Source organism: Rhagoletis pomonella, unplaced genomic scaffold (assembly GCF_013731165.1).
Source record: "Rhagoletis pomonella isolate Grant_MI unplaced genomic scaffold, Rhpom_1.0 Rhpom_scaffold_00003, whole genome shotgun sequence".
Taxonomy (NCBI): domain Eukaryota; kingdom Metazoa; phylum Arthropoda; class Insecta; order Diptera; family Tephritidae; genus Rhagoletis; species Rhagoletis pomonella.
In genome coordinates this window covers 37,082,025-37,108,830 of record NW_023458557.1, presented here as the reverse complement: position 1 = coordinate 37,108,830, position 26,806 = coordinate 37,082,025, and the positions used below count along the sequence as shown (strand labels likewise).

The window sequence follows — 26,806 nt, the reverse complement described above, 5'->3', positions numbered from 1 at the left end:
AAAAACGCGTTTTTCATAGGTTGAAGCATATACTTGCTCGTAACTTTATTTCTGTTTGCCCGATGAAAAATACTTACATATGCCATTTAAGAGAAAACATTTCGTTGTTTACAACCAATTATAAATGGTTAATTTGTCTTCAGAATGGGCACCCTATGTATGTATACAAGTTAACAAAATAGTCGGACAAGTCGTAATTTAAAATGAAAAATGTAAAAAATTTTGCATATCGATGGCTGAGTGGAAGATCGACCTATCTCGGAAGCCAGTTCAAAAACGCCCTGTCTCTGAAAGTTTTTCAAGAACGCCCTACTTCAAAGTTTGATTGAAAAACGCCCTATTTCGGAATTTGGTTGAATAACGCTCTATCACAGAATTCATTTCAAAAACGCCCTATCTCAAACGAAAATACATTGAAAATAAGCCGATATAGGGCGTTTTTGAATTGGCAGCTGAGATAGGGCGTTTTTCAATGAAATCCTGAAGTAGGGCGTTCTTGAAAAGTTTTCTGAGATAGAGCGTTGTTAAAAAATTTTCTGAGATAGGGCGTTTTCGAACTGGTTGCCGAGATAGGTCGATCTTCCACTCAGCCATCGATATACTCCGTAAGATTCCTTTCAGTGATCGGACTTCTACCACATTGTTGTAGATCTGCCACTTTTTTGAGCACACCTACCACACAAGGTCTGAAATCTACCACATATTGGCGTTTTTGAGTAGTTTTATTTTTGCTCAACTTAATTTTCTTAATTTTAAGAGCAAAAATTGTCCAACACTAAACACTAACAACAGGCAGAATGGGAGGATAAAATAAACTGTAAAATAGTAAATTTTCTCAATATTCAATTTTACGACATCAAACATGGTTTTATTGTGTTAAATTGCAAAATATATGATTTATAAAAGGAATTAATAGCGAAAATGATAAAAACCGACGATTTTTGTGAGAGCATTAGCAAATTTCAGTGCATCTCAAATTTCTAAAGCGTTGTTTACTTTTACTTGAGAATTGTCAAAATCGGCAAATCCCAAGAAGCATTTCTGGAACGAGCCACGTTTGTTCGCTACATCGTGATGTGATAAAAAAAAAGCTGGAAGGAAACTGTCAAGGAAATTGCCAAAGCCAACGCAATTTTTATCAACTTCAATCATACACTTTATTATACTAAAATTAATTTTGTTTTAGATTCTGATTAAAATGTTTGCAATTTAGGAGAAACCTTGCAGATTTTTATTAATTTTTGTACAAAGTTTGATCCAAAACCTGAGATCTACCACATTTTTTTGAAATCTATCAAATTTTTTTAGATTGTACCACACAAATTTTTTTTAAGTCCGATCACTGATTCCTTTGCCATTTCTTAAGATAAATCATCAATTTAAACATTGTTGTAAGCAGCGATATGTCTTATCTTGAATCACATACACATATACGTATTTTTCACCGGGTAAACAGAAATAAAGTTACGAGCAAGTATACCTGTGCGTCACCCTTTGAAAAACGCGGTTTTTGACCTTAAGCTCAGATTTTGAGGGTGTATTTAAAATTTTGAGTATGCAGATTTTACTGCTTAGATAGACCTACAACAAGTATGAACCTCGAAAAAATCTATATACATTTTTTTTTGTCACATAGTGTAATTTAGATCGTCTTTAATAATCTGTATATCGTCGTTTAAAGTACAAAACCGCGTATCAACAAAATGCAAAGCCGCCTATGTGAGGTTGCATAAATTATTATCTAGATAGTAAAAACGGTTATCTTTTTTATAAAGCAATCGCATGTATATTTCAGGACGAATGGATAAGGATTGAGCCAACAGCTTCTGTAAGCAAATTCAATTTTTGGCAGCAAATGTCAGTTACGCGATTTTGCAGAATGACGGTACGCGGGGTTGTACTTTATACGACGATATGCATGATGTATATGTGTATAGCCAGCAAAAACTTCGGAAAGAGATCCGAAAACTGAAAGAAAGGTGAATAGTAAAGTGCCACGAAGGGTTGTGAAACGAATACTTTTCCGACTGGTTTTCTGAAATTTTTCATTCTGAACTTCAAATATGCTTTTTCAAAGTTAATTATACTCAGAAATTAATTATACTTTTAATATGTTCGTCTGCCGGCATAAGAACCTGGGACCTCATGAAAGCTTACAAATAGTCGCACGCTTCTCTGCACACTCAGCTACTGTCGAATACGTATATGTACACGTTTTCAAATGTTCAGTTTGAGCAAATATTTTAAAATTGTTGTTTTCAAATAACGTGATATTTTTCGGTAGTTTTCGGATACGAATATTATATTAAATATTAAAATTTTACCAAAATTGGAAAATACAAGGGTTCACAAGCACGAAATGGCAATACCGCTCAACAATATTTGTATATTTGTCACTGGCATTTGTCATCAAGTGGCAAATCAGATATTTGGTCATTTGCGTAATTTTTATTTGGCTTATGTAGCAGCATTGCGTTCACACGATTTGGCCACCAGGGTTGTTTTTCATTTGCCACAAGAAGGCAAATATTTGGCTTTTCTCATAAACGACAAATGTAATTTAGCGTTCACATGATTTGTCTATGAATTTGACAAATTTTTAGCCTAATGTACAAATCGTGTGATCCCAGCTTAAGATTTTACGACGGTTAACACGTCTTGTGAATCCCCTAATGATTTGTCTACGAATTTGACAAATTTTTGGCCAAATGTACAAATCGTGTGATTCCAGCTTAAGTGTGTGTGTTTTGATTTTTACTTTGCACGTTTTTTAATAACATTAACTTTTTATGCTTCTCATTAACAGGCGCTCATGTAAATCCGGCTGTGACTTTGGCAGCATGTATCATACGCGCCATATCCCCAGTTCGTGCTGCTATGTACATAACGGCTCAATGTGGTGGCGGCATCGCTGGAGCTGCTTTACTGTATGGGTAAGTTGAGCATGTTTTCAAAAAAATAAACAAGAGCAAGAGGATCATGAAAATAGGACTAGCAGTTGAAGTTCCCTAACCGCCAAAGTGCAATCACAAACTTGATTTTAACGCGAATTTACGCACATACGCATGTGCATATTAACATAACTGTGTAAGTGGACACATGCAAATATTTCTGCATGCATTTCACAACAGTGATTTTGCATTTATGGAAACCAGGGGTGCTCAACAAACTATATGAATCGATTTCGTTTTGTTAATGCAAAAACCACTTCTTATTTGGCGCTGTAACCGCCTAAGCGATTTTGGCCGAGTTCAACAACGCACACGCCAGTCGTTTCTCTTCTGTTGACTGTTTTAATAAAATTAAGCTCCAAAATTTTGTATTAAGTAATAATAAAATAAATAATGTGAAATGAAATTAAACAAAGGATAATATAATAAAGGAAATTAAATTTATGAATAAAATAAAAAATAAAATAAGTAATAAAAACAAAATAAAAAACGTGTGTAACACCGTACACATGATGGAAGTGAAACTTCTTAAAAAAGGTGTGAGTACCAGGTACCTACTCACAAAATTGGATGTGTAAACATATGTTATATGATTGAGTTACATACATAGGTTTGGTTAGAAATCAAACAATAATTTCATTTCATCTTATTAATTTTCTGATATACATATAATTTATTTATTCATTTTCCGGTAACACCACCTTATATGAATTCGCGCGTCTAGCATCCATAGGACCGGGTTGTAATGGATGTAATTGTATGTTTAACAAATAAATGAAAATGTTTATAATGCAATCAATAGATCCTTACGAAATCGTCATTACCAAGACACTAAGTAACGTACGCACTTTTGTTTGCAAAATGCATTTATTTAAGTTGAAAGAAGACAAATTCCTTTGTTCGGCATTTATTCATACGCGCTTTCTATCTTCCAAGGCGAATTCATATATTTATGTGGTAGCAAGAGTATAAAAACATTAAATTACCTTATAAATTAAAAGCATAAGTATCACATGTATGCGTAGTCCAATTCACGAAATCATTTCATCGATCTGAGTAAAAACCAAGTGCATAAACTCTATTTCGCGTTAATTGAAATCATGAAATGGTGTTCGTTCATTCAGTTGCTACTCAAACGCATGAAATGATTTCATGAATTGGCCTACGCATAATGGTAGTAAATGACAGAATGAATTACAACAAACACATCCTTTTGACATAATGCAAGCCGAAAACATTGGTTCAAATAAATCCGCAGTCAAGTTGGACGTTTTGCCCACAAACATTGCAATTTTGCGAGCAGTCTCATTGTAAAATCTCATTTTTACAATTTCATAGTTTCGGCTTACATTTATAAAATTCAACGAAAGCACGTACCTATTTCGGCTGAGTTATCCATTTTCGGTTATTTAGTGTAGAAAATAAACGCAAATTAAATGAGTTTGTACAACATTATTTATTATTTATTTAACATGACCATTAATGTAGCGATAAGTTGTACAACTTGCCAGAAAATCCAAATTTTTTGATTTTTCATACAACCACAACATAAATTCATTCGACAGGCCCACAAACGGTGCAATCTAGAGCAAAACAACACCAAGTTGAACCAACGGTCGCTACGTTTATGGCTTTCTTTAAGAAACATCAGGCGAAAATTTCAACTGCTCCTGTAACACTGCCTTACTGGCCGTCTAAACAGGACAAAATTTATTGCTGCCCAGCTTCCATTTTGGTCGCAGATATAAGTTATATCAGTAGCAATATTTGTGTGGGCTTTTTATATCTTGATATAAGCATTTGTAAGATAGCTTTGAAAATGTATTTTTGCCGGATTTAATCCCTTAAAAAATTTAGAAAATAGGCTATTTTAAATCCAAGTACATAATTACAAATATTTTAACAGGAAACAGCTCAATTTTACAACGCTTTTATCAACTTGCAATGTTGTGGCTCCAGAAACTTTCAATGTTGTGGATCCAGAAACTTTCAATGTTGTGTGTCCGACACCATAAAACCTTTGCTTTGAAAAGTTCCTATAAAAAAGCATAGTGCATAGGGCGACATCTGTAGTGAATAGGGCGAGGTAGATGACATCTAGATGTCGCCCTATGTACTACGTTCGCTACAGCGGAAATAGACGACACGCCATTTCTTTAAATAAAATTAATTGGTGCTCGTTTGTATGTACATACATATGTAAATGCATGTGTGTGCACCTTTCTATTAATATCGTTGAATTATTAATATCTATCGCAAAATTTTATACAGACAAGACAAAAAAGTAGAAAATAAATAATATAAAAAAAAAACTTTTTAATATACAACGCTTTTATAAATGGACTAAAAAGTAGAACATAATATTTCTCAGTCCCATAGAATTTGTTTTGATAACTTTTGATTTTGAAATTTTACCAAAAGTCGTTATAACCAATTTATGAGATTGAAAATGAAAAGCGTGGGGCGCATGCAATACAAAGCATTATATTTAATTGACAATAGGCAAACTACATAACATAGACCTAAAATTTCTTCAGCGAAAGTATCGCTTTCGAATCGAAAGATCGATTTTAAGCGGTCGTTATTCATATATCCACATACATATGAACATATATTACCCTTCATATCAATTCAGGTGGCTATTATATGCGCCCCACGCTTTTCATTTTCAATCTCATAAGTTGTTTATAACGACTTTTGCTAAAATTTCAAAATCAAAAGTTATCAAAACAAATTCTATGGGACTGAGAAATATTATTTTCTACTTTTTAGTCCATTTATAAAAGCGTTGTATATTAAAAAGTTTTTTTTTTTATATTATTTATTTGCCTTTATATTAAAATAATAATGATGTTGCATCCACGAAGTTTTGGTGCAAATGAAAATGTAGCTGTCAAACTACCAAATTGCCGGCAATAGATGGCAAGATATAAGCTCTGATATATATTGCTCTTGAAGAGCAATGAGCGGTCTCCATTGGCTATTTATATTCTAACATATGTATCTAGATATAAACTTTATCCTGTGGAGACGGGCAGTTATATAAGTTGGCCTTGCTATCATCTTCACATATGTTCATCAGAGTATACCAACGAAGGACCAGTTAATACAAGGAGATTGCGAGAGCACAAAACTACTCTAGAAAATTACACGCACAATGACAAACATGAACAAATGTACAACAAACACATAATTTTTGACAATCAGTACAGTTCGCATTTATATCAACGAGCAGCTTATTAGATTTGTTTTCGTTTGTACTACATATGTGCATATATACATGCACACAAAAATATGTACATACGTACAAAAATATTTACAACCATTCAAACATATGTACATTAGCCTGCATCACTCCCCACCTTAAAAAAAAATTAATCGGTACTATTTTTCCATTGGAATTATAAAATCTACTACATTTTAAGACGTCCACCAAAATATTTCGGAAAAATATTAAGATTTAAGTGAGCTGGACCGATTTGAAAATACCTCCAAAAATGGTTTTTTTTTATGAATAAAAATAGTTTTTAAAGAGTTTTTTTGAAAAAATCCCCTCAAATGGCAAAACGGTTTAAGCTTAAAATATTAAAAAAAAATTTAAAAAAATTTTAACGGAATCGTAATGATGATGCTGTTTTTAACATTTTTCAAAGATTGGTATAAGAAAAACTTGAATAACTGAACCTAAACTCTTCCGATTTTGACCTAAGAGGTGTCATTGGAAAGGTATTTTTTTCACCCTTTTCATTTATTTGCTAATAAACTTATTCAAAGGATGGAAGAGAAAGGTAGGAGAAACGAACCTCACTCAAAGTTGAATTAAGATGTTTTGGTATTCGAAAATAAAGATGGGACACGAATGACGTTTCTTTTGGCCAGTTATTCAAGTTTTTCGTAAATCAATCTTTGAAAAAAGTAAAAAAACAGCATCAAAAATCTCATTCTTACGATTCCGTTGAAAAGATTTTTAAATATTTTTATGCAGATTTTTTAAGCTTATTCTAATTTGTCATCTGAGGGGCTTTTTTCAAAAAGTTCTTTAAGAAACTATTTTTATTCATAAAAAACTTCATTTGTGGAGGTAATTTTAAATCGGTCCAGTTCGCTTAAATCTTAATATTTTTCCGCAATATTTTAGTGGACGTCTTAAAATATAATACATTTTGTAATCCCGACGGAAAAAACCGCAACTTTTTTTGGTGATGCAGTCTAATGTACATACATGAAAACATTGCTGTCCAAAAGTACATACATATGCCCATCAGTACATCAACGAAGCCCGTTTGCTTCATCATAAATATATCCAGACAAACATATGTACGAATGCATGTAGTTACGCGAAGCACGCTTGCATCATTTATACATATGTTGTTTGGTAGCGGCAGAGCTGAAATGTGCAATGAGTTCGTTCATACATACATATATATGTATACATACATACGTGCATTCTAACATACATATATACATATGTAGGTACTCGTACCCGTCATGCGTCGCTTTATTTCTTTTTTCCCCTTCCCTATACTACCTATATCTTCCTTCTCACTCATGTAACGTTTTCAGTTTCAAAAATTTCACTCTCCATTTTTGCGATACCGCCGCCTAAGAAGTTTCACTTCAAAAAATGTATGAACCGCTCCAACCCAGGATCAAACCTGGGACATACAGAGTTTTAGTACGCAGATCTCGCTCGCCTGCTTTGTTTGCTTCCTTGTCGTTTTTACCAGTGTTGGCATCGAATATTCCCTTGATCGGAATCAATTTTGGGAATTAACTCTAGGACTTAATCCGGATCGACTGAAGTTAATTCCCCAGATAATTCCGAATTAACGAGTTGATCCGGATCAACTCTGCCGTCAGTCTATGCTTTAAGATAAAATTATACAATTTTGTAAGGAATAACTTATTTTGTACGTAAGTAAATATTTTAGTAGTCTCATAAAATCTAGGCAGCTTAAAAGAAAAATGAAACCCATAGTTATACTATGTCACCATTGCGAGATTTGAATAAGATTCAAAGACAAGGTTCAAAATTACAAAATTAAATCTCGAAAGTCAGTAGATTTAAGTTCAAATTTATATTATCTAAAAGTTTTTAAATCGCAGTGTAAGCAATTATGTAAATATACTGAGCCAAAAGCACAATGGTTTTTCAACCAAGTTATGGTTTGATGAAAATCTGCGATAATTTTAAGGTGAGACCCACAATAGCTAGAGGCGTCGCCCGTGTGTATTCCTTCATACATATATGAGGCATTTTTGCCGTTATATATTTTTTATCTAAGTGAGTAGGACAATAGGTTTCATAAGGCTTTGCTCGTAGACTGTGCTCTTACAAGGGTTTTATAAAGCTCTAAATTAAGGGCATCTATTCTAAAAGGCCTTTTTCACGCTCTACATACATATATAGATATTTTTGTAAGCCTCTTCTTTTATACGGGTTTCTCTTCCATTTCGTGATTAGTGCAAATCCTCTACAAATTTAAACTTTTCTCTCTTTTCGAAGTAGGGGTTGTCTTCACGGTGGAGAGAATACAGAAGGTGGCGCCGATGGCAATACCGCTAATCGGCTCTCAGTGAATTTGACAGAATCAGCTGTTTTGCTGATGTCACAGTCGAGATGACAGCAGTAGTGATTTGCTGAGTCAATACTTTTAAGTATCCAATACTCTCGATACTCGGTACCGAAACATTTAGGTTTCGAATAAAAGCGCACATAGGCCAAAAATATGGAAACAACGGTTCAGGGAAGACTCGCCTATCAAAACCCGAATGTAGGGGCCGATAGAGGTTTTAATACTGATTCAAATGAAAGATGTATATATGTCGGTTCGAGGCCATAATACAGAAAAACTGTTACTTGTTTGAAGCATTTTTGTTCCAGCTGAATCGGACGATATCATTTTTGTAGGCAGATTCTGTAACCAGTTAGCGACAGATTCATTCATTGCGTGATTTTAGCTGGGATTCAGACTACAATCTCCCCCTTACACAAGTCGTATAAAGCTCATACATTATCCTACACTGACCAGTCGCAGAGAAATGCTAGGTATAATATTTATCGTGAAATTAATTAAAGGCTTGATTAATAGCCCGGCCCTTCTGGCTGAGGAAAATTTTAATGTTCCCTCTCGAGTGTCAAGACAATTTCGACCTCTGTTTTTGAAGCCATTCACAACTAATTTTGAACTAAGCGAATCATTCCGTTGTTTATGTCAAGAATTTAAAACTCTCATTCCAGCACGTTTGACATGTCGGGCTCGATTTTTACTATAAAGAAAACTATCATTTCCACTCTCTGTAATTGAAATACTACCCTTAGCATACCCAATCAGCTGATGAATTTGATTCTGTAGGTGAATAGTTTTCTCGACACTTAACAATCTCCGGTTTCCACTACTCGGCATGCGGACTGCGCCTCTCGTGTCGGTTGGGCGGGAAAGGAGGGTAAAAACCGTTTGGATTAATTAATTAAAGAAACCATGTAACCCTCGTAAACTTACTTAATTTTGTAAGGAAAATCGGTTTGTTTACGAGGTTTACGCTGTTGTGAGGAATTATGAATACCCATATTATTTTCTACTTAAATTTTTATTGAAGATGTGTGCGTGTGTGAATGGGTAACAAAGTTCGCTGCGAGTAATTTTTTGATAAGTATGAGGTGAATAAAATTTCACTAGCTCATGAGGCTAGTGAAATTTTTAACAAATGTATAGAAACTTTTTACGACTACAAAGATTGTTGATGTGTATAATTTTTCTGCAAAAACAATAAAATATTAGGAAAAGGAGTTTCTGGTGGCAAAAATTAAGAAGCATTACACTATATTTAATGTTTTAAAAGCTTTAATTGATTAAAATTACTGAACTCTCCCGTCTTACCGTTCTCGCTGTCTATTAATCAACCTTATGGCCTTAGATGCGAGGCGGACTCTTTTATCGATGTGTTTCGTATTTGACATCATCTCAGGCTCTATTGATTGTCCATTCCTTCTTATGAGAATTGGTTTTAATGTTCCTCCACGTATTCTTCGTTGCAATGAATTATTTTATGTTGGCTTAACAAAACCCGTTTATGGCATGAACACCCCTTTAAGGAGGGTGCTATGTCAACTCAATGCTTATTCTTCTTCCTTAGAGTTTGATTTCTCTTCTTCCAAGCTTAATTTTTAGAATATACTTGTAAGGCATTTGTTATGAAAACCATGATATATACTTATATTTTTTATTTTTTGCGTTATCCTGTTTTATAAATTTGTAATATAGTAGGTAAACACATTGTTTATTGATTAATAAATGAAACGAAACGAAACGAAAATTAAATTGATCAAAAGCTTAAATTGATGAATTGCAATGATGATGGTAGATGTTTTTTTTTATACCCGAGCGCACTTGTGTACAAGGGTATATTAATTTTGTTCACATAACGGTTGTTTGTAACAGCCAAAACGAATCGAGATAGATATAGACAAATGTATACATAAATGCTCAGAATGAATAGGGAAGTCGATTAAGCCATGTCTGTCTGTCCGTACGTCTGTCCGTCCGTCCGTGTACACGATAACTCGAGCAAAAATTGAGATATCTCAACGAAATTTGGCATGTAGGTTTCTATTAATCCAAGGTAGGTTGGTATTGAAAATGGGCAAAATCGGACTGTAACCACGCCCACTTCCCATATAACGTAATTCCCAGAAATACGAAAACTGCGATATTTTAGTAACTACTGAAGATAATTCACTCAAAATTGATATTTACAATAGTCTTCAGATGAAAAGTAAGAATATTATAAATCTTTGAACAATGGGCGTAGTCACGCCCACTTATGGTTACATGTGTATATCTTGGTAACCGCTGCACCAATTTCTTCCAAACTTGGCATAGTTGTTGGCCTTGGTACAGCATACTAAATGGCCGAAAAGTTAAAAAATCGGACAATAACCACGCCCATATTCCATATAACGGTAATTTAGAGAAATACAAAATCTTCGATAAATCAGTAAATATTAAAGCTAATTTATTCAAAATTGATGCTTGCAACAATTCTTTACCAAGAAATACGTTTATGGTAAAATTTTGGAAAATGTACGTGGCACCGCCCACTTATGATCACATATATGTATATCGGTAACGGTTCTACCAATTTGTACCAAACTCGGTGTGGTTATTGTGCTTGCCACATAGAAGCAAAACGTTGAAAATGATTGAAATCGGACTAAAATTATGGCCGCTTTTCATATAACGGTGAACTTCAGAAATGCTTGAAACTTCAATACTTCGAAATTTAAGGACGCTAATTTACTCAAAATTGATACACTCCGGCTTACCATCTAGCGGTAGGTTTCGGAAAGGTGAAAAAACATATATTTAATACTTGCGCCGGGTATTTAATGTTCGGCTCCGCTCGAACTTAGACTTTCTTACTTGTTTATATGTATTTATTTCACTTCAATTTATAGTATTTTTTCTGCGGTTGTCAAAAATTTACTGCTGTCAAAAAATTTCATTTCACACAGCAGATTGGCAAAACTGTCTCACCATAGTAAAAATATAATTCACCAGCGTTCCCCACAGAACTTTGTAACCGATTCACACACGCCCCAAGTATAGTAAAATTGGGAGTACTCTTTTGTAAATCGGTAAAATCAGATTTTAACTAATTTCATGCATGTTCAAATGCACATACATATGTAGAAGGAGATAGGCATTATTTTTTTTAGTTTTCATTGAGAATTTATTGATTTTATCAAATAGTAAACGGCAGAATACGCAGTTGATGTTGAACGGAAACGCTTAGGAAATCAGAATGTGGCACATTCATACGAGTATAAATATGTTAGTAACCTCAGGCCTATTAAATAAATGCTTGCTTGTGTTAGTATAAATGTATATTTGTGAACTACTACAAACAAACAACTATCAAGTCACCCAGCAGCGGTTTAAATAAAAAATATTAAATAAATTAAAAAAAAAAATAACCAACAATTTTTCCCTGAAAGTGATTGGAGCAAGCTTTGTGAGAACCGGCGGATTTGAATAAGCAGCAAGAGATGTATAAGTTACACTTGAGGCGATCACCGTAACCACTCTTAAAAGATATACTGTGAGGATGCGTGCCTTCCTTTCCAGCACCTTAGCCGGAATGTAGCGTCTGCCCGTTTTTCCTGATACAACTCATTTTTAAGTAAATAGTACAACATACCAACGCATGCAATACGAATTCATTTTCCTTACTTTTTTGCTTCTACAAACAGCACAGTTCCGCACAATTTTTTTGCTTTTAAAATTAAAATTTAATTGTGTAAACTATTGACGGTTACTGTACCGCTCCTGACTTTTTTTTGTTTTCAAACGTCATTCTGGGTACATTGGCTGGTTTGTTTTCTCGTTTTATCATTGTATATCTGCATTCAAATGTTGGCGGATGTACTTTCAACGTACTGGTAATGTAGAAGTATTACATATATGCTCTCCTATTATTTTATTTTTATTTTTACTTCGAAAAAATTTGGAGCGTTGATTGCTCATGTTTGAGTTTATAACTAACTGGTAGTATTTGGAGATGAGAATCGAATGCCGCCGGTTAGAAGTGTGTGTTTGCAATAGAAAAGAAGTTATGAAGAGTCAAAGTGGCGTGACTCCTTTTTTAAATTCTGACACTCACGGCTTTTATAGTATACTGTAGCTGGTGCGTACCTAAAATTGTTATCGGACAACTTTTATAGTGTTCTGGAGCATAAAAGGAATCAATCTAGACGTGGCAGGCTTATGTGCTCTCATTAGGAGATAGTTAAAGAAACAACTTCTTTAAAAGGTTACGATGCGTGCACAAAATGAAAATGCATATTTTTATCTGCACATCGTCTGCAATTGGAAAATTTTGCCAAATACGTGTGTGCTACATTGTAAAATATACTATTGAACTACGATCCTTATGATCCTCGTGCATAAAAGGAATCAATCTAGACGTGGCAGGCTTATGTGCTCTCAATAGAAGATAGTTAAAGAAACCACTTCTTTAAAAGGTTACGATGCGTGCACAAAATGAAAATGCGTATTTTTATCTGCACATCGTCTGCAATTGGAAAGTTTTGCCAAATACGTGTGTGCTTCATTGTAACATATACTATTGAACTACGATCCTTATGATCCTCGTGCACCACTTTTTTATTGGATCTTTAAAAAATTACAGAGCGAAAAAGAAATAAGAAAAATTACAACAAAAACAATATATATAATACCCAAAGGTGTTTTTTTGTCCATGTCTTCAAATCTGCACTGTTCGTTAGATTTTCGAAAATGAGGCCCAAGCTCTTTCCTTTGATAAGCTTGGGCTTCAGATGCCAGGATTTGCCATTGATTTTTATATGAAAAAAAAAATGCGGAGCACCTTCAACAAAACAACAAAATGGCCAACAATCAACGGTAATTCCATGATACTTAAAATTTGCACTTTGCTTTGCTGAAATTTGATGGGTTACAAAACTGAATACTAAAATTTTGTCTAAAGATGCTGATAAAGAAGGTAGAAATTTTTGTCAAACTTTGCAGAACTATTCTCTATGATTGTTGGCATGGGTGTGCGTGAGATGTGTGAATATCCAATACTCAAACAGGATGTTGTCTCTTATACAAATCGTAGTCTGTAGCAAGCATTTCAAAAATGAAAGATTTGTGGAAAGGTAAATATCAAATAGCAGGTAGATTGTAAGTAAGTCACTTTGAAATGACCGATACTGTATGTAGATACATACATGCATGTTTATATACTCACAACCTACCTGCTATTTGATATTTACCTTTACACAAATCTTTCATTTTTGAAATGCTTGCTACAGCCTACGATTTGTGTAAGAGACAACATCCTGTTTGACTAATTGAAATCTAAACACATTTCACGCACACCCATGCCAACAATCATAGAGAATAGTTTGCACTAAGGAAAAAAACATCTGCTTTCGAGATTATGTATCTAGTATTTATGTATGTACGTATGTATGTAGTTGTTAAGGATTTCCACCCTCGATCGGTGTGCAAGATAAAAAGGCGACGAAAATGTATAAGACAATATACTCGTAGGTAGTTTTCTAAAGAATATGCTAATATGTACTTATGTATGTATTTGAAATTATGTAGATATGTAAGTGTGCACGTAAATAAACAGTCTTTCCTATTTTAATGTAGGTAAAGATCATTGAGTACGACTATTTTCAAGGATACATCTATGTATGTATACAGATGCAAATGCATTAGGGTTGCCAGACGTACCCCATTTGGGGGGACATACCCCATTCTGACTTTTTGTCCCCCCTTGCTACGGAAGGTTGCGTAGGTCCCCCATTTTGGCCGAAATCGTTCATTTTTCCCTTAAAGCGTGTTTGTCTTGTTCTTTACAGTCGAATAGTTGAACCAAAGTTGAACGAAAAGTATAATTTTTATTTGAAAATATTTGTATGTCATATTTAAGGCTAAATATGAGTACATATATACATATGTATGTCGTCGTTTAAAGTGCAAAACCGCGTATCAACAAAATGCAAAACTGCGTATCAGCAAAATGCAAAACCGCGTATGTGGAGATGTAGAAATTACTTCTTTTTGGTTGTTTGTGTTTCCGACAGGGTAGGAGTATGATGTATTGTGGAACGATTTTCCGTCATCGACAACCGAAACCGGTTTGTCTCCAAACCAAATTTGACAAGGGATGATGGAAAATCGTTCCACAATACATCATGTAGAAATTATTTTCTAGAGCGTAAAAACACTCATGTTTCAAAATGGATCTCTTTTTTATAAAGCAATCGCATTTTTGGCTAGTATATTTCAGGACGAATGGATAAGGATTGAGCCAGGAGCTTGTGTGAGCAAATCCAATTTTTGGCAGCCAATGTCAGTTACGCGGTTTTGCAGAATGACGATACGCGGTTTTGTACTTTAAACGGCGATGTGTACATATATTTTTTATGTACATAAACTGGCGATTAAAACTGAGTGAAAGTTAATTGTTTTGGTATTTTTATGAAAATACTTTTCATGCTTTGAACAAACCCCTATACATTCATTATTCAAACTTGCAAACTTAATACAAATTTTAGAAACATTCAACAAATTTCCATTAAAATTTTGAACTTTTTAATCTGAATTCTTGGATATGCAGTTACATGCCTCTTGAAAATTTATTAAAATTATTGCAAGTTTTAAACAGCGTTTTTTTTCATTTAAGGAGTGCAATTTATAAAAACTGGCGTTGATTTTTTTATTGTTTTTTTGCGAACGTTCTTGCGCATTTTCTTCAAATTCATCTTTGTATGAAAAAAATCCATCAGCAAAACAGTATCAAAGATCTATGCAGTTTTTAGCCACGTAAAACTGGAGTCATGTAGCTGCATATCATAGAACTCAGATAAAAATTCCAAATTTTTATGGAAATTTGTTGCATTTCTCTAGAGTTTATAATAAGTTTGAAAGTTTGAATTAATTTTATGGTTTTGGCTAAAGCATGACAAATATTTTTATAAAATATAACATCAAAATTTCCTAGAAAAAATATTGTAAATATTTAAAATAAAATCACCACGCACTCAGTTTTGATCGCCAGTGTATCTTCGTTTCATTCATATGATATTGAATTTTTATTTTCGAACGGTTTTGCTGTTCTATAAGCGAATAAATCAATTTTTTTGTGGAATGCATTTAGTTTTATTTGTCCCCCGAAAAATACCCCTTCTTCTTTCTCAGTTGTACCCCAAGTCCCCCAATTTTTTCTCGTCTGTACCCCTTTCGGCATGTTAGGTCTGGCAACCCTAACATATATATGTACAACTATGTACGCATGCGCACATTGCATTTACGGAGGTGTTATGGAATCACTACACTCAAGCAGTGTTGGAAAATGAAATTGATCCTTCAGTACGAAATCTATACACAAACTTTACTTTTCGACATTAAATTGTATCGACTTTTTACAAACATTTAGATATTTCACACTTTTACAAATTGATCCCATGTACTTAATTTAAAATAAATATACATGCATATATTTTCAGGTTTCAGTCATTATTAATGGATAAAAGAGACATCTTCTTTGGATTCGGTACTAAAACTTGACATTGTATAGAATTCCAAGTGCTTATCAAAACTTTACGATACTCACGTACTGACAATATTTGACCATTTGTCTTAATATTATTTAATTTTAATTACTTTTTCATAAAAATACAGTTTAAACTTTACCAAAAACCGTATAAATCCAAGGTTCAATCTTTGTGCAACATTAAACAAATCAACAAACTATCGTAAAAATTTCGAGCTTTTTAATTAACTAGAATTATTTTGAGTATGCAGTTTTGTAGCCCATTCAATTTTAATACTCGATTTTTTTTTTGATGAAGGCGGTACTCGTTTTCTCCATATAAAAAATCGTCGAACATACTTCGTATGGAAGAAAATTACTGACATCGTCAACGAAAAATTTGCCAAAAATCAACGGTAAGTCCGAGCTACTTTAAACTTGCACTTTATTGTACTAAAGTTGAATGGACTACAAAACTACATCCTCAAAATATTAAAAAAACATTAAATGAAAAGCTCGAAAGTTTGTCGATTTATTTTTTACATGTTGCACAAATATTTAGAGTCCAATTCTGTATCGGTGACAAAAGTTTTTTTACTGACGAATTTAAACTTTTTCGTATAATTTTCCGCAAAAAATAACTGTGACAAGAATTTGTCACTGATACAGAATATAGCCGTTAAACTTGGATTTATAAGTTGCTGTTAAACTATATCTTTATAAATAAATAATTAAAATAATAAAATATATAGTCAAATCTTGTCAATATGGGAGTTCCTAAAGTTCTTTGTTATAATAGTTCGTTCAAGACATTTTCAGCATTTTTTCAAAACTTTCAAAGGCAAACACGAAGAGAGAATAAAAAAATGTCCCGCTGAGAACTTTCAGAGCTATATATTTTTAGCATTCATCACAAAAAGTACAAAAAGTCCTGCGTAGTAGGAAAGTCTATTGTAAGCGAAATTGTATCAAAAAAGTACAATTTTACTAAAAATGCCAACACTGCACTCAAGTCAATCTTCTGGACTACTGCGGCGATAGCCAACGATGCCGAAGCTAACGCGTGTCTGGAATCTAAAAAAAAATCGTACATCATTGTAGGCTTTACGTGTCTTTCTTGTTAAAATGTACACAATACGTGGGTGAAAGTCATATGTATGTATGCGAATGCGAATGCGAATTTGCGAATGCGAATGTTAGGAATAACATTAAAAAAGCTATAATCAACTTAAGTCGTCGTTTTTATTACTTAAAAATTTTGTAAATTATTAGAACATTGAACGAGTGCTTATGCTATACAGAATTTTAATCTAGTAGTCAAAGTTCAAAAGTGGCATATTATATTTCAAAAAAAAATAATTTTTCTGCCTTTTCTCCCATGCGGCGATTTCTTAGGGGATCGACCATTAAGCCGGCTGCACTGAACAATTGCTCACTTGGACAGGGCTGCCAACTATCCTTAGCTATGAGGTGCCATATTGAGGATGAAAAAGTGCCAAAATACGCCAAATAGAAAAATAAAAGTGCTAAAAAGGGTGCCATTCTTTTTAGTCATTCCTATTTAGCAATAAAATAAGAACCACATTTTCAAAAAAAAAAACTGCAATGATAAAATAAGATAAACCAGTTGAATATCCTTTATAAATTAGAACATTTTAGTTGAGAAAAAGCGAAATTTTATTATTCTTACAAAATTGCCATTTTGGCACTTTGTGCTGAATTGAAAAATAATTGCCATTTGAAGTAAAATAGGGCCAAAAATGGCACGGATTGAGCCAAGTTGACAGCCCTGCACTTGGAACGCTGGCGGGTGGAGCGCTCAAATATTTGCAGTTCAGATCTGTCAATTTGTCGTATTTTAGTTTAGTTGTCCACCATTCGAGATGATTTTCACCGAAATGAGCTCGATTTTCTTTAAGATAGGCCTTTAATTGAGCTTTAATTTCACATTTTTTAATTTTAATGTCTCCAGATTCTCCATCCGAGCCTTCGCTTTCGTTGGAGGAATCTAAAATTATTTCTAGGTTGCTTATAAGACTTTTAGCAGTACTTGTTGAAGGCCCATCAATGTTGCTTGATATACTACTTAACCCTTTAGCGCCTGAAGCTAAAAGCCGGTTACTGTCCGCACCCTGGTTAGATAGACTTAGAGCCATTGCAACAATATTGGAGTGGACTCTCTGCCCATGTACACATTCGCATTCGCAAAACATTCGTATCATTTGATGCGAGTGCGAATGTCGAATGCGAATGTGTAAAATGATGCCAATCATTCGCATAACGAATGCGAGTGCAAATATTCACAACATCCCTGGTATGAACACATATATTTTTGGTGTTCTTCTCCTTCGAGCATAAATATGTACATACATAAATTTTTTTATACTAGTATGCATTCAAAGCTATAAAGAAACGAAGGCAAACGAGGCCATAGTATGTTCAACATCTGTTTCGTTTTGAGTCGAGAATTAAAAAATCATGTTTCAAATATATGTATACCTATGTACGTAGTACATACATGGATAGTTATATAGTTATCGCTTTTTCTGTTCCTGTTTTTTTCTTTTCGTCCATACACTTGGCCAACACATTTGGTTTTATGTCTTTCGTTTTTGCAATACAGGTTCTGTCGATGACAGTGTTGCCACGAAAAAATTTTTTCCTACCAATTTCCCTACCAAGACCGACCAAAACCCACCAAAATGAACAAAAACAATACATTAATAATAATAATAATAGATTGACGCTTACACATATGTTAGTGTTTGGCCGATCTTCTCCTCCGATTTGTAGCGTGCGCCTTGATGTTGTCACACAAAGCGGAGGGACCTACAGTTTTACGCCGACTCCGAACGGCGATTGTATTTTTATGAGAAGCTGTTTATGGCAGAAATACACTCGGAGGTTTGCCATTGCCTGCCGAGGGACGACCGCTGTTAAGAAAAAACCTTTTTCTATATATTTTTGCGATGTTGCTTTGACCATGGCTTGAACCCAGGCGTTGCGGAGTGGAAGCGCGCACTGCTTACCACTACATCACAGCCAGTGTTGCCATCTTTTGATTTTCAAAGAGCACCAAAAACTTGGAAAAACAGCGTTTTACAACACTAAAAGCACCAATGCTTTTTTCATAACTTAATACCGAAGTAGTGCACATTAAAACTGGTATATCTCGAGAAAGAAAAATCGAATCGCATCAAACGAAAATGATGCCCTAATTAGAAATGAGCAAATAATTTGATGTTTTCATTATATAACCTCAAATATCGCTAAAAACCGTGTTTTTGGCACTTTGAGGTTAGGAAATCTCAAAATTCTAGTGCTAGACCAATTGTGAGGCCAGATTTGGATTCAACACCAAGAAACGATGTGTTTTACTCAGGTGGTAAAAAAAACAAAATTTGTACAAATATTTAGAAAAGAAAAAAAGAAATACATACTTAACTTACTTGCGTACTAGCTTTTTCAACGCGAATAGAATTTAACAAGGTGGGTTTGCAACTTCAGCTTTTTATCAATCATGGTTGTACTTTAGTTCATTTAAATTTGTAGATTCTTGTAAATTCAGTGCTGCCACAGCCCTAAATATTTCAACTTATTTCAGGTTTTAACTATCTCGAAGTAATTTTAGTTCAGAAAAAAAGCACTAAAAAGGCACTAGGCATAATTTTTTTGGCGTTTTAATTTTCAAAAAGCACTAAATCTAGTGCTTAAAGCACTAAGTTGGCAACTATGATCACAGCGGCCGAAAATAATACATTGCTAGTACAATAAAAACGAATTATGATATTACTATCACGTCGGGAATACTCGCGCTGCGCCCTAAAAATATCCATATATCACTCCAACCTTATGGCTTGTTTTCATTTTCACATTGTCATATGGAATTATAAAGCGGTATATCTATTGATTTCGATAAGGATCAGAGTGTCCAGGTTTGGCGATTTCGCGCCAATTTGGCGATTTTTTTGGATATTTGAGCATAAAAATTTAGGAAGTCACCATTGGCGATTTTTGGCGATTTTTCCCCTTAAATAAATTTTTTCCAATTATAAAAAATATACAAAACTTAGATTTCCACGATAATTTTACAGAAGAGGCTAATGAACTTCTTAAACTTGACTTAAGAAGCATACTGTAAAAAAATTTTAATCGCCCTAATCGAAGAACTTTTGAAAAGATTACCTAGACAATTAAATACTTTTAAAAAAGCTTTGATTTTGTCACCAGAAAAGTGTGTTAATCACAAGAGTGCGAGTTTCAGGGACCTGCCAATTCACTAATTGAATTTGAAGAAAAGAGAAGCAGCGGGTAACTGAATATTTGAATCTTTTAACTTTCCCATGGAAAAACTTTTTTCAGAACCATTCCATCCGACACTGTAGAATTTTGGATAATTGCTTACGGAGTGAAAGCCGCAACATGCAATAAAATGTTTGGATCTCGCCTCATTATAGGTTTTTATTTTATTTGGAACGCCGAGCTCTTAAAAGCGGATTGTGCGATTAATCAAATTAAATGTGTTATAATAAGTTTAATAATTGCGCAGTACTATTGCAACATGTGTTGAAACATATATTTTTTAAAAGCATGCGTAATTTTAAAGAAAATTGTTTGTACATTACTATTATATAAGTGATTTGTGTTATTTATTATTACCCTCTGAAGGTATTATATTCGTTTTTGGTTTTAAGAACTATATTATACCAAGATCTCATTTTTAAAATAAAAGATTTGTTAAACCGATTTCATGAATTTTATTAGAAAAAAATGGCGATTTTTGGCGATTTTTTTTTCAGAAGTTGCGCTTTTTTTAACAATCTGGACACCCTGATAAGGACAGGTCTTTAGCCGTATACATGCTCTGCTAAATCGCCTATCGTTTGTTTTTGTCCCACTGTGTATATCGTAGGTGTCACCAGCCCACAAAAGGCTCGGGAACATGCAAGCGCATTTGGGCTCCACACTTTGCGAGACAGTCAGCCCTTTCTCTGCCTTCAAACCATTCAAAGCCTAAGGCCTTTACCTCTGTCTGACTATCCGACATAATATTTATTCTGGCCCATTTCTCCTTGTATCAAGACATTTGCGAACGTAGACTTCGATTGCGAAGATTTATGCCTAGAACAAGGATGGGTGTGGGCCCATTGGAAGACTTTTATGGAATTTTGGTCTAAGTATGCCTGCCCCAGTACTCCCGCCGTCCATCTCGATCCGTCGCTATACCATACTTGGGAACCTTCAATCATAGTTAATATCACTTCACAGCAGTCCCTTTCAGCAGTTCTGACCAGCAGACCTCTTTTTCAATCAGTAGGTGCACCTTGCTCAAGGTGACACCCGCGTTTACTTGCCTATTTTTTGGCCACCAGGCCAATGCCGCACATGTATAAACTTTACTTCCGTATTAAAATGCTAATACGGTAGTTGTGTTGATATTCCCCAAGTCTTACCATGAGGCCTGAGGCAGGTCTTGTTGGTGAGATTCGAGAGATGTTAGTTCCAATTGAGCTTCGCCTCTTCTGATAACTAAATTTCTGACCCTAGTCAAGTTGACTTTCCTTCTTTTGATAAAAGGGACAACGTTGGGCTTCAGTGAGTTTATTTACAAGCCCTTTTCTGCGCACAAATCTTCGTACATATACATACATATCGCACTTTTGCTCCAAGAGTGTCATAATCCGAAAAAATAAAAAATAAATTATTTGCGGAAATAACCGCTATCTGTTATTCTATGTCGTGTAAATATTTCATAGCTGTACTGATAACCAGTATCTCACATGAAAAAATATATATTCATTTTTAATATGTGAATATACATATTTATGTATGTAAATTCAAAACTTTACAACTGTTTTTCTCGAGTTTTTGCGATATGTAGTTCATCACAAATTTGTGGTTAACTTCAATTTAAATTAGCTTTTAGGCACATAAAGTATATATGGATGCTCATATTGTATACTGGCAATAATAACGGTATACGTTCATACTTACGAATCAGATATATATAGATGTTTGCGGTCGCCGTTATACGAACGCAGCTGTGAAATATTCGTGTAAACAAGGTTGAAAAGATGTTTGGTGAAACATATATTCCATTTTTCGAAAATAACTATTATTGAGGCGAAACCCTCAAAATCCAATCTAGCCTACGAAATGAAAAAAAAAACCTACCAGTTTTGATAGGAAAAGCCCATGTGTGGCAACACTGGTCGATGAACTCTGTTTCGCCGCTCATCTTCAGCAGCTGCCTTTGGGGATTTTGTCTTTTATACGCCTGCATCTGCGCTTTTACATTTCTATACAGACAGCGGATTAATGATTTGAAAATATGATGCAAATCGGAGTCAGCGCCAAAAAAGTTCCACTTAAATTATAGCCTTATATTTATACTTACACAACCCTAACCGTCAAAAAATATGTAAGCGAAATTTTGTTTCAAATTAACTTTTTGATGCAGAAATGTTCCTAAAGTGTCTAGATGCATTTCTGCATCAAGAATAAAAAAAAAATTTCGCTTACATCTTTTTGGCGGTTAGGGCTCGGTATGTGTGTATCAGGGATGTTGCGAATATTTGCATTCGCATTCGTTATGCGAATGATTCGCATCATTTTACTCATTCGCATTCGAATCAAATGATACGAATGTTTTTTTGATACGTATAACCATATGTTCTACAGAACTGCAATATGCATAAACTTAATTCGGACGAATTTCGTGACTAGATACACAAAATTTATGATATCAATTTCGTCACGAAAATTATACGCATTTTTTTAACTGCCCTGGAGACTGACGCAAAATAGTTTTTCATACTGCATATCTCTGAATGTGTTCATTGTTGTCAAGTACTCCACTCTACTCAAATAAACCAAATCTTCCATACGGCATATCTATGGAAGTGTACATGATTGAATACTCGAGCATATAGTAGTATAGAGATATACGAAATCAATCGCATACTCTTAGAGATAATTGGGGATATTTAAAAAGGGGGCGCGGCGTTTTTCAAACGTACTGAAACTATAACCTATCTTTGATTGTATGTATATACATATAATTCTTCTGTTCATGTGTTTGTGAGTGAACCGATTTTAACGATTTTTTTTTGTGTGCTTGAGTAAGGGGTCTGCATAGTTCAGATTCCCAGTTTGACCTGCCAGACGGCGCTGCAGTCGTGTGTTTGTAAAAAATCTTAGTTATGACCCGATCTGGCTTATATTCGAGATACTTATGTATTGGTAACGGTAAGGGCAATACTACTGCAAAAAACAGCCGCCGGGTGACGCTGGGGCCGAGTTATTACTAAAAATCGTCAAGTGAGAAAATGTACCATGAATATCCGATTGCATCGACGTGCTGTACCACCGAGTATGTCGATATTACTCAACCATGAACACTTCCAGAGATATGCCGTATGGAAAATTTGGTTTAAGTGGAGTAGAAGTACTTGACTACAGTGAACACATTCAGAGATATGCAGTATTAAAAACTATTTTGCGTCAGTTTCCAGGGCAGTAAAAAATACGTATAATTTTCGTCACGAAATTAATATCATAAATTTTATGTATCTAGTTCAGCTTTCGTCACTCGAAATATTTACCTCAAAGAGGTGATTTGATATAATCCGAGAATATATATATATATAAATGAAATGTTTTTCGTATGACCGCGATGCCTGGCCAAACGGCTGATCCGATTTCAATTCTGTAAAAAGTACTATTTTGGACCTTCTGTGTGCAAGGTTCTTCGATTAAAAAAAATTGAAACTATTTGTTGTTGTTGCCGAAAAATTAAGAATGCTGAGACGTCACGACTTCACAATTTCATACAGTTTTCTGTGCATTGAATGCCACTAAACTACTAAACGGCTGGACCGATTTGGTTCATATTTGGAACAAATATCAGTACCTGGAAAAGAAATATTTTACAAAAAATTTGCTCGCTAGGTGGCGCTGGGGTCAGAATATTCCTAAAAATTACATTTACTTGCTGATTTGGCTCATATTTAGAAAACATTTTAGCCAATTGAAAAGAAATATTTGGACTTGAAACTTACACGATAGGTGGCCCTGTGACCGAGACATCCCCTAAAATTACTTTACGCTAAGAGGATATATCTACTATATATTTGTGGAAGTATGTATGTATGTACCAGGTTGCAGCCTAAACGGACGGACAGAATCTAACAAAATTTTGACAGAGTATTGCCATGACACCTGGGCCTATAATAGGGTAAAAACAAGTAAGAGCAGCGCAGTCTTCGGCTATGCCGAAGCTTTATACCTTTCATGAACATCTGAAAACTTTACTTTAACAGATTACTGCATTTGAAAAAATTTATATATTCACAGCACACATTGATAGAGTAGTTACATATATACAAAATCGTATCTAAACAATCAGAGGTATGGAAGATATACCTTATATAGCACCAATCAAAGTGATTTTCACTGGTGTGAGATCGGTATGTAAACCGGTAACACAATTTAATGGGTTTAGCTTCCTACATAAAGGAGATATATCGCAAAAACTGGTATAGGAACAATCAATGGTATACGAGATAAGGCTTATACAGCATAGATTTTGACAATTTGCTCAGTAGACTTTATATTATTATTTATACAATAGCTTACGAAAGTTATTGGTTTTAGCTGTCCAAATGAATTAGTTTTACATTAAAACCCCATATCTGAACAATCAGTTATATGGAGGCAATATATAAGTTACAGTGACCCGATCTTTGTTAATGTCTGATCTGTTGATAATAAGTGAAAATAGTGCGAAATATCATGTTTCTAGCTGCATATATGGAGAATTTAGAACAAAGAATCTCATATCTGAACAATCAGTCGTATGGGAGCTATATGTAAAAGTGACCCGATCTTTGTTATTTTCACTCTAAGTTCTCTGTTGATAATGGGTGGAAGTATTGCAAAATTTCATGTTCCTAGCTGCATAAATCGAGGAGTCATAACGAAAATTCTCATAACTGAACAATCAGTTGAATGGGAGATATATGTTATAGTGACCCGATCTTTGTTATTTTCACTTTAATGATTCTGTTAATAATGAGTGAAAACGGTGAGAATTTTCATGTTCCTAGCTGCATAAATGGAGAAGTTATGGAAAAAAATCTCATATCTGAACAATCAGCCGTATGGAGGCTATAGGTTATAGCGACCCGATCCTCGCCATTTTCACTGAAAGTATTCTTTTGATAATAAGTGACAACATTTCAAAATTTCAGCTTACTAGCTACTTAAATGGAGGAGTTATAACGAAAAATCTTATATCTGAACAATCAGTAGTACGGGAGTAACCTATAGCAGTTGTATGGGAGCTATATGTAAAAGTGACCCGATCTTTGTAATTTTCACTCTAAGTTGTCTGTTGATAATGGGTGGAAGTATTGCAAAATTTCATGTTCTTAGCTGCATAAATGGAGAAGTTATAACGAAAAATCTCATATCTGAACAATCAGTTGTATGGGAGCTATATGTTATAGTGGTCCGATTCTTCCGGTTCCGACAAATGATTAATACATTATAAAAATACACGCACCTACCAAATTTCATCCGGATATCTCGAAAACTGAGAGACTAGATTGCATACAAACAGACGGACGGATAGACAGACAGACAGACAGACAGACGGGCATGTCTAAATCGACTCAGCTCGACGTTCTGATCACTTAAGTATACATTTTAATGGGTCTATCTCTTCTTATTCTGGTACTTACAAACATCGGACCAAAGTTATAATACCATTTCATGCTCATGAAAGGTATAAAAATAGGGATTCGACAAGGCGGCGTGGCACCTCCCATAGGCGTGAACCTCTTAATCAGCCATAACTTCGGAACTATAAGTCACATGAACTTGAAATTTGGTATGCAGTCATATATATGGTAGGTGCTTACAGTAGATTATATATAAATGACTTTGTAAAAGTGGGCGTGGCACATCCTATAGACGTGAAATTTATTATCAATCATAACTTCGGAACCATAAGTCACATGAACTTGAAATTTGGTATACAGTCATATATATGGTAGGTGCTTATAGTACGGTATAAATAAATAAGTTTGTAGAAGTGGGCGTGGCACATCCAATAGGCGTGGCATATTATATCAGCTATAAATCCGAAACTATAAGTCATATGAACTTGAAATTTGGTATGCAGACATAATTTTGGTAGGTGCTTACAGTAAGATATATATAAATGAGTTTGCAAAAGGCGGCGTGGCACATCTCATATTCGTGGAATATTTTATCAGCTATAAATCCGAAACTATAAGTCATATGTAGTTAAAATTTGTTATTCAGTCATACATACATATGGTAGGTGCTGATAGTAGGGTATATATAAATGAGTTTGAAAAAGTGACGTGGCACATCCCATAGGATTATTTTATCAGCTATAACTCCGGAACTATAAATTCTGGTATGCAGCTCTCAAGAAAACCATCAAGAAAAAAATTGCCATTATTTCGTGTGTGCGTCCAAGGAATTTTGACAACTGATACTTCAGCAGCCTGTTGGCTCGCTCTTTCCTCAAGAAATAATGGAACGGGCATATATTTCTGTTGCAAGCATGGGTTGCCCTGTGCTCTTTTTTCACAAAGAACTTTAGAAAACCGTAGTAGAAAACGTAGCAAATTTCTTAAGAACTGCGTACTTCCTCAAGAATATTTTACATAAGAAAATTTCTTAGGCATTTCTTGTACGTCATTTTGTATGGAATTTTGGCTTTTCTTGAGAACTGCATACAGGCCTTAAGT

At 34.4% G+C, this 26,806-nt stretch overlaps 1 protein-coding gene across 1 annotated transcript in view; it reads left to right on the top strand.

Annotated features, from left to right (window-relative positions):
• Nucleotides 1-26,806, top strand: part of LOC118735187 (neurogenic protein big brain) — a gene marked incomplete in the record, with an annotated part of 346,282 nt that overhangs the window by 98,515 nt on the left and 220,961 nt on the right. Inside the window, 1 exon segment of the mRNA XM_036464829.1 lies at nt 2,807-2,933. Within this exon segment, the coding sequence (XP_036320722.1) occupies nt 2,807-2,933 (127 nt within the window).